The following is a 9,469-nucleotide window of genomic DNA, read 5'->3' as shown; positions in this document are numbered from 1 at the left end:
TGGCTGGCTCGATCAGTTTCGAAATGTGCCACTGATCGACACAATTATGCCGTCGATACAGGGTAAAAGATGCCAACTTTGCGTGGCAGACACGCTTCCAATCAGCCCGCCCAGCTGTGGTAGGTAGGTAGGTAGGTAGGTCGTTCCCTCCCCTCACTTGCTTTGTGGTGTTTGATACTAGCCCCTAGTGTTGAAGGCGTCCATGCCTTAGTAAGGGTACTAGCCAGTCGTGCGGCTTGTTACTTGCCACTTGACCAAGGCTACTACTCCAGACTCATGAGAATGAAAGAGAGAGCAAATTACCTGTCGATCGTCAGGTGTTTGTTCTCGATAGGTTGAACGGATGACTACAGGTCAACCTTCGTTTTGCCGCTCAATTTAGGCCTGACTAAAAATTGCAGTAGCTCTTCGTCTGTGCCTTGACAACTAGAATTTTCAAAGAGTGGTATCCATTATCAGCAACAGGAAGAGCCCCGCAGACAACCGGTAGTTCTATGATCTCCATCCGTCTGCAGGTAGCTGCAGCGATGGCACTTGCCCTTGACGGTAGGCTGCAAGTTCCCACCCGGCCATAAAGGTGCCGGCGCGGAACGGCCCCACCATCAACGCTCGGACCCCTCTTTTCGAAGGAACCATCCAGTAAGCTTTTCTCCTGTCTTGGCACCCATCAGCCCATCATGTCGTTCATCGTTGACTCAACTCTTTCCCGCCGAAAACAAAAAAAAAAAAAAAAAATCCAAATCTAGACTAGCAATTCTCTAGGTATTAAGAGTATTCCTCAATCAACCCATCGAAATGTCAGAAGCCGAAAAAAAAGCAACGACCGCCCCCGAGGCAGAGGCGGCACCTGTTGCCGCTCAGGCGCCCACAGACCCGTCCCCCGTCGTTGCCGACGCTCCAACCATCGCCGTGTCGACCGAGACCGCCCAGGAGAAAACCGCCAAGGACGAAAAGCCAGCTCCGATCGCGGCTATTGCCGAGCCGGCCGCTGTAGAAGCCGCTGCTGCCCCCAAGGAGTCTGCACCTGCCACCGCAGCAGTCGTGCCAAAGGAGCCGGCCACGACCAGCGAGGAGACGAAAGCCCCGGCCGTCGAGACAGCCCCAACACCCACTCCCGCCGCCACCACCTCTGCGGCGCCTGAGGTGACAAAGGAGAAGGATGCCACCGACGCCCCGGCCTCTGGCGAGAAGAGCGGAGTGGCCAAGCTCTGGGAGGTCTGCCAGGCGCACGAGCACAAGGAGATCTGGGGGGTGACCCTGCAAGACCCGAGTAGCGACGTGCCGACGGAGATCGTCCTCACTAAATTTCTCAACGCCAACGATGGCGATGTCCCCAAGGCCGTGGATCAGCTCACCAAGACGCTGGACTGGCGCAACAAGATGAAGCCGCTCGAGCTTCTCAAAAAGCCCTTCCCCAGGGCCAAGTTTGGCGGTCTGGGCTACGTCACCACCCACAGCGAAGCCCCGGACTCCAAAGACCCCGCTCTGAAGGAGGTGTTTACTTGGAACATCTATGGTAACGTTAAGTCGATGGAGGAGACCTTTGGGGATCTTCAACAGTACGTGCAGCAGCCCCACCTAATGACCTGGACGGTCGTGAGTGAGATGTCCAGCAGACTGACAAGCGCATTCATCATCATGCAGATTCATCGAATGGCGCGTTGCCCTTATGGAGCTCGCCCTGCAAGAGCTCAACATTGCCGGCGCGGTGGCGCCGTACACCATCACAACCGACAGCGATCCGTACAAGATCTACCAGGTGCACGACTACAAGTCCATCAGCTTCCTGCGGCAGCCGCCGAGCGTCAAGGCGGCCTCCAAGGAGACTATCTCGGTCTTCTCGACCGTCTACCCGGAACTGCTCAAGGAAAAGTTCTTTGTCAACGTGCCCGTCGTCATGGGCTTCATGTACGGCCTCATGAAGCTCTTTGTCGCGCCAAAGACCCTTAAGAAGTTCCACCCCATGAGCGACGGTGGGGCGCTGGCTCGCGAGTTTAGCGGGTCCAAGGTCAAGTCTCTGGGCGACGCGCTGCCCAAGGAGTATGGTGGCAAGGGCGAGGAGCTCAAGGCTACTGGGAAGGAAACGTTGCTCGAGTGAGGCGCTAGTTGGCCCGAAAAGGTGGTTGCTGGCTGCAGTATTTGCTCGATGTGCTCGGTGCCGATTTGATTTTTGAATTTGTTTTTCTGTTCCATTCCAAAGATATCCCGGTTGTTTCAAATACCAATACTAAAGAGCAGCCCTTCACGGCTCATCTTATAATACCATTTTCATTCCAGCGAAAAAGCTTCACTGACTCTTTAGTTCGAACAAGTTGTCTACTATAGTCTCAACCACCTACCTTAGCTTGGCTTAGCATCTGTCCAGCCGTCAACCAATGCGATTCCTAGGACATGGGCGGGTGTTGAGAGATGACGTTTACATAAGCTCGAGGGTTGGAGATCGAGTCATTTTCAATCCGGTCGACCGAAGAACTCTTGTTGCAGGCCATATTTACCGAAGTCACTAGCATTAGTCAGAGACTGGAGCTTTCGTCTTTTGGCTGTGTTCTTGAGTGCAACAACTCTTCCACCCACCGGGCGCCGCTTGACTGCGGCGGCTTGTCCCGAAGATGAGATACCCCTGCCAAGAAACGTCGATTCTGTGCTCCACCCCATGTTCCTCGATTCAGGGTATTTCCGACTTACACGTGCAGGCAACGTGGACGCTTTTGATTTACTTGAGCCTTTTTCTCTTCTCTTTCTCTCTCTCTTGTGCCCTTTGGTTTCCTTCAGGTTGACGCTGTTGCATTCATTCTCTTGCTTCTTGCTGCTGGACAGCTAACGGAGCTTTGAGAAGGCGCCGGTTTCGCCGGAAGGGACTCTGTGTTTGACAAGCAGCTTGCCGTGTCCCAGGGGCGCAGTTGAGCATTCCTTGAGTTTCTTCTTTTCTACGGCAGGACCCGATCTCTTGACTGAATGGAAATTATGCTTATTCTAGTGCGGTAGGTGGAATCCACTAAACCTTGATGCGTGCGGCCTTGCAAATCTAATATTTACAAAATATTACGATAATCCGCCAGGGCTGCATGTACTGCACGGAATAGGCTTCCCGGGACAGAAGGAGATAGTACAAGCTCGCTTGCACCTCGCAAGTACATGCTCAATCCATCCCGTGCGTCTGTCGAAGGGACGTCGCTCAGGGATACAGGCTAGAGTTGTCCCCGGTTGACGATGGGCCCGTCAGCTACCCCGGCTGCCCCCGTCACTCAACTTCTCAAGGCAACAAGCTCCACAGACACAGACCAGCCATCATGCCGCGCACCATGCTCTGCCGCCTGGCTGTTCTGTTATCGCTCATGACAAGCGCCATTGCTCCGGTCGACGCGGCCAAGGACAACGACCGCTTCATCATCGAGTACGCCAAGCACGTGCGGCGCAACGAGGCGCAGGTGTTCGCCTCCAAGGTTGCCGCTGTCGCGTCGTGGGAGAGCGAGGTCTTCAGGGGCGCGGCCGTCGATTCCCAGGGCCACACGCTCGAGTCGCTTCAGGCCATGCCCGAGGTTGCTCGCGTATGGTACAACCGTGAGATCCTTCTCGAAAACGCAGGCCTGAGTATGACCTTTGCCGACGACTCTGCGTACCTCAACTACTCGACCCACCGCGTCACGGGTGTTGAGGCCTTGCACCAGCAGGGCATCTTGGGGCAGGGCGTCAAGGTCGGAATTATCGACACGGGCGTCGATTATACACATTATGCGGTTCGTCCAATCTTCCCCCCCACCTTTTAACAAGCGCCGCGGCCTCGGTGTGTTTCCTCTTTACTGACCTTGGAACAGTTGGGTGGTGGGATCGGGGCTGGGTTCAAAGTGGCCGGCGGTTACGACTTTGTGGGAGACGGAGACTGGCCAAGCGGCCCCAAGCAGCCAAACAACGACCCCAGGGACAGGACCGGCCACGGCACCCACGTCGCCGGCATCCTTGCCGGCAGCTCGACCCTGTTCAGGGGCGTGGCACCCGACGCAACCATATACGCCTACAAAGTGCTTGCGAGCCAGGGCTTTACCGACGACGCCACCGTCATCGACGCTCTCCTAGGGGCCTTCGATGATGGCATGGACGTCATCACCGCCAGCATGGGCGGTACCAGCGGGTGGCCCGACAGCCCATTAGCCGTGGTCGCCTCTCGGCTTGTCGACCGGGGCGTCGTAGTTACAATGGCCCAGGGCAACAAGGGCTTCGCCGGGCCATTCCACGGCGGCACCGGCTCCGAGGGTAAAAATGTGCTCGCGGTGGGCTCCGTAAATGCCGAGTCGGGCGCCGTATCGCGCTTCCAAGCCACGTTTTGGGAGCTCGATGGCTCCACAAAGACGTTCCAAGTAGGCTACCTGCCCGGCAACGGCTACTGGGCAGAACCCAACGGCTGGCCCATTGTGCCCATGACTCTGGATACCACCGTGACCGATGATGCCTGCGAACCCTACCCTCCGGGAACAGCCAATCTCACCGGCGTCATCCCTTTGGTCCGCCGCGGTACCTGCTCGCCCGACATCAAGAAGAACAACCTGCTCGCGCTTGGGGCCGAGTACGTCCTGCTTTACAACGATGCGAGGGAAATCAGGAAGCCCTACACAACCGACTTGAGCAACTACGTCGCCATTATAACCAGCGACTGGGGCGAGGCCATCGTCCATGCCGTGGCTGCAGGCTACGAGGTCACGGCCGACTTTTCCGACGGCTTCGTACCCTTCGACGCCTGGCCGCGCAGACAGAACGACTACCCGAGCGACTTTACCTCGTGGGGCGGCAGCAACGAGCTCGCCTTCAAGCCTGAAATCTCAGCGCCCGGCGGCGACATCTTCAGCACCTGGCCCGACAACCTCTACGGCGTCTCGAGCGGCACGAGCATGGCGACGCCATACATCGCCGGGGTCGCCGCGCTGTACATCAGCAAGCACGGCGGGAGGGAAAAGCACGGGCCTGGGTTCGCCAGGATGCTCTCGCGGCGCATCATCTCGAGCGGCGAGGGGGTTCCCTGGTACGACGGCAGGGCGGACCACATGTTCGCGCCGACGGCGCAGGTCGGCGCCGGACTGGTCAACGCGGTCAAGGTGGTGGGCTCGACGACGACGCTCGACTTTGACCCCATCTCGCTCAACGACACGGCCCACTTTGCCGCCACGCACCGCGTCACGGTGCGCAACGACGCCGACAAGCCCGTCACGTACAACTTCTCCCTCGTCGCCCATGCCGGCGTCAACATCTTCCAGGAGCTCGACGCGTCCGGCTTCTCGCCCCGCATCAAGGACCTGGAGGAGCTGTCGCCCGTCTACATGGTGCCGACCGCGTCCCTCCCGGACCCCCTGACGCTGCAGCCGGGCGAGTCCAAGCAGGTCAGCGTCACGTTCGCCAAGCCCTCGTTCGGCGACCCGCGCAACCTGCCCCTGTACGGCGGCAAGATCCTCGTCAGCCGCGACGACAGCGACGAGGTCCTGGGCGTGCCGTACATGGGGCTCGCGGCGGACCTCAAGGCCGAGATGGCCGACATGTTCATGCAGGACACGGCCAACGCGACGCACTTTTGGACGCTGGAGACGCTGGACCAGAAGCCCGGGCTCAACTTCAGCCTGTGGCGGGACGTCGACTTCTTGCTGCTGGAGCCGCAGCTCAAGTGGGCCACGCGGGAGCTGCGCCTCGACATCTTCAGTCCCGGGTACGACGAGCGCCGCTGGACCTGGCCGCCCGTCCCGGGCCTCAACGGGTACGTGGGCTCGGCTGCATACTACCGCCTGTCCAGCGACGCCAGCTGGAACCCCTACGGCAACCCAGACCCGAGGGATGCCGTCTCGTTCCCGGTGCGGAACCTGTTCCGCAACGCCGTCACCACCGACTACAGGTACAGCTACATGTGGCAGGGCCTGCTGGCCAATGGGTCGCAGATCGAGCTGGGCAGCTACGTGTTGCGCTTCGCGGCACTGCGGCCGTTTGGGAACCCGAACAAGCCTGAGGATTGGTCCGTCTATTCGCGCCCGTTTGAGGTGCTGGGCAAGTTTGGGCCGAGTCCTTACTCTGGTTTGTGAGGCAAGGTGGGACGAGGCTGCAGCCAGTGTTTTTCAGTCAGTGCTTGTGTATAGATGTTGGGGCTTGAAAGCTCAAATTTATCTATTATTGTACATAATCGCCCAAGCCGTATTGTAATAACTCATCATCAGGCACAACACTCGTTGATGACTACGCAAAACCGCGTTTATATTTTCCACAAAACCATAGGTAAATACCGTTTCGCCAACGCCCTGTCCACAGATTTGCCGTTCCTCCAAACCTCCATTCCCCTAACCCAACTAAACTGCTGAAAGAACGCCAACGTCTCGCCAGGCGCAAACGTTTGTGCTTCCGTTGTCTCCGGCGGTGCCATCGACCGGGGCCCCGACCTGGCCACCGCTGTCTTTGTTTTTTTTTTTGTTTTTTTTTTTTTGTGTGTGTGTGTGTGTGTGTGTGTGGGTCGTTGGGAAGCAAATAGAACATTTCAGGGATTTCATGGAGCGCAGCAAAAGGTCGAGATTAAGAGGAGCAAAAAAGAAATAGAAAAAAAAAGACTAATGACACCGGCCCGCCCACAACCACAGACACGGAGCAAACCCAGGACCGAAAAAATCACATTCACCAAGTCAAGGCAGACCCAGGGAAACCAAGACCGACCAAGCAAAGATCCGGCCGCATGCGGATGCTGTCGCCTAAAATGGTACTCGATGGTGTTTCAAGGACTCAAAAGCCGCCGGCCAGAATCTTGGTGACAAGGAGATTCTCGCTCCGTTGTCGTCTTATTTGTGGAACAGATTATTATGGCGGCAGGTGTAATTGTTGGTAGATGCAAGGCGGCAAAGAAGGCTAACCACTTGGGAGCCTGGAGCTACCATTTGCTCCGCATCATTTATTTCCCAAAAAACCAAGGCCGCCAGGCCAATCTACACATCTAAGATGAATGGTGCATAGAGTCAACTCCGCAGCTGTCGTAAAGGGACCAGAGTACCTCAGTTAACATCCGAACCATGCCAGGATTTCCCGTCCAAGAGAAGGATATTACTATATTTGAGTCATCTCATATCTTGACGCACACAAACGTACACGTGCAGTCTGAATGAATGGTAGGAAAGCCATGTATTCAGGTAGGGTGCTCTATTTAAACTAACGAACGTGGCAACGCTTTTAAGGTGTGCAGAGGGCTAACTAAATTCCTTTGGTCATGTAATACGAAAATGTTCTTACTGCGATACACGCCCAAGTTAATTCCGCGTAAATGTACGCAATCGATTACTTATATACCTAATATACAGTCTTTTAAGCCCTATTTTGTATTTGTGTATATTTATTTAGGTAAATAAAAGAACTTATAAAATTAATACACGGTCACGGTGCAAAACGCACCGGAAACGGATTTTGGTTTTGTATTTAACGTTTTCTCTTATATTAAACGCAGACGGTGAACCTTTTACAGTAACATCGCATCCGTAACAATGTGCTCTTTATTGAATCAACAACGATAATAAACGGTGATTTAATGATATGAATAAAAGGCAAATATATATTTCGTTCCTTTTTAGATTTTAATTTTGACTTTAATCTTTATCTTATTGTTGTGGATTGGTGCCTAGGGCACGTATCTCGTGAGAAGATATAAAGACGGGTTAAATGCAATATATAAAAAGGAACGACAGTACCACGACCCGGACATTTACACCTATCCTCCTTTCTCCCTTTAACGTTAATGATAATATCAGGAAACATATTTCACGGTTTTTAGACTGTTCATTTACCGCATAATATTTACTAACGTTAAACCAAAATATATGTATGGCCATCCCAATATTTGGACCGGGAAAATCTTTTTACAATTATTACCGAAATTTAATAGCAAATATTACAATATTGGAAAAATGTATTACCGAAATACAATTCCACTAAACAAATATAATCATATTTACGCAAAATTAACGTTCCAACAAAAGTTTCTAAGCGATCTTTCACCGTACGACAACGCACCGGCCCTATTTACGATTTGAAATAAATTATTTTGTATAAATTGAAACGTAACGCGGAATTTAGCGGAATCCCGTATGACCAATTTAAATACGTATAGTTTAATTTTACTGTAACGGTATAGGATGTAATCCGTCTTTTTAAGACATAAAAAATACGCGAAAAAGATACAGTTACGGGAAATTTATTAAATGTTTGGGGCGTATATACGATAATTTTCCTTGAAAAACCCAGATTCTTGACGAATTATGTTAGAATAACCTCACTAGCGCGTATGCACGAATAGGGAGATCCGGGGCGGAGGATCCGACCCGGCGGAACGGGAGGACTAATTGCGGTGCACGGGCCGCAATTAAATGACTAAAGGCGACGCACGGACCGCACGCAAAGTTTTTAGCTAACGGTGCAATAACAACGTCTTATCGCCAGATTTAAATAAAATATTATACCGAATATATCCGAATAAAAAAAATATGTCGTTATTACCCTTTATATTAAATTTTACCATAATATATTGTTAACAATATGGGTTGCTAACAGGGGTTTAGGCATTAGCCTAGGTGCGGCGTGGTGCTAGCTGCGTTGTAAAAGCCTGTAATTACAGGGTTTAAATGTGTTAAGAACAGGCCTTATAAAGGCCCTGCGACCGCACGTTAAATGCAGTCGGCTGCATTTTTCATGCGCGCAGCCAATTGAACAGCGGTATAATCAACAAGGTTATGAGCCCGGAGAGGTTCTAGCTTGTGCACTAAAGTGCATTTTGCATCACTGGAAAACCTGAAATTTAAGCTTTATTTTGGTTATTATCGCATTTTTACAGCACGTATATTGACGAAAATATTGCTGTTTTTGTGCGAAATTATTGGTTTTAGGCGCTAATTTAGCACCTAACCCCCTATATTTACAATAGGGATCGCTAAAAATTAACGTTCGATTTAAACCCTTTCAAATATTGCAACGATCGTTTATATTGCAAATCCAAAATTTTTGGTATGGTTTTTGTGGATTGTGCACGCCATTGTAATTGGTTTAAATTTTTAATAGGGTTTACGCTAGCGAATTAGGGCCAAAAACCCTTATATTCGTTCGCAATGACCCATAAAATTTTAATGCGCTTAATAGGGTTTACAATAACCTATAAACCCATTAACGGAATTACGTTAAATAGTTCGTTACCCTGCACGATACCCTGCAGTTTACCCTGCACCCATTTAACGAATTAAATTCGTTACGTGTATTAGGATTGGTACAAATACCAGGGCACCCATTAATTGCGGATTTTAGGGATTTTAACCCTGTATTTTAATGGATTTGAACCATTAAAAATAATAATAAACCCTGTAATTGGCAATTATAAGCCTACACCCGTTAAAAGGCAAACGGTATAACAAATCCTAAATTAAATTGGGTACTTATCCTTAAGCAATTAAATTAATTAATTATAGCTATAAATTAG

General features: G+C 51.7%; 2 protein-coding genes across 2 annotated transcripts; both read left to right on the top strand.

Moving 5' to 3' along the window:
- Positions 1–795: 795 nt before the first annotated feature.
- On the top strand, positions 796–2,098 carry PpBr36_10216 (uncharacterized protein; the record flags this gene model as incomplete). The annotated part of the gene is made up of 2 exons (XM_029897329.1): positions 796–1,559; positions 1,645–2,098. 2 exons carry the CDS (start codon positions 796–798, stop codon positions 2,096–2,098), a joined length of 1,218 nt encoding a protein of 405 aa, XP_029744371.1.
- Positions 2,099–3,167: 1,069 nt separating this feature from the next.
- PpBr36_10215 (uncharacterized protein) lies at positions 3,168–6,056 on the top strand (the record flags this gene model as incomplete). The annotated part of the gene is made up of 2 exons (XM_029897328.1): positions 3,168–3,737; positions 3,816–6,056. Coding segments are annotated over 2 exons (2,811 nt in total), but the record flags the coding sequence as incomplete, so codon positions are not given.
- Positions 6,057–9,469: the final 3,413 nt, after the last annotated feature.

This window comes from Pyricularia pennisetigena, assembly GCF_004337985.1.
Source record: "Pyricularia pennisetigena strain Br36 chromosome 4 map unlocalized Pyricularia_pennisetigena_Br36_Scf_9, whole genome shotgun sequence".
NCBI lineage: Eukaryota > Fungi > Ascomycota > Sordariomycetes > Magnaporthales > Pyriculariaceae > Pyricularia > Pyricularia pennisetigena.
The sequence above is the reverse complement of the archived record's forward strand: the minus strand, read 5'-3'. Positions and strand labels throughout refer to the sequence as shown.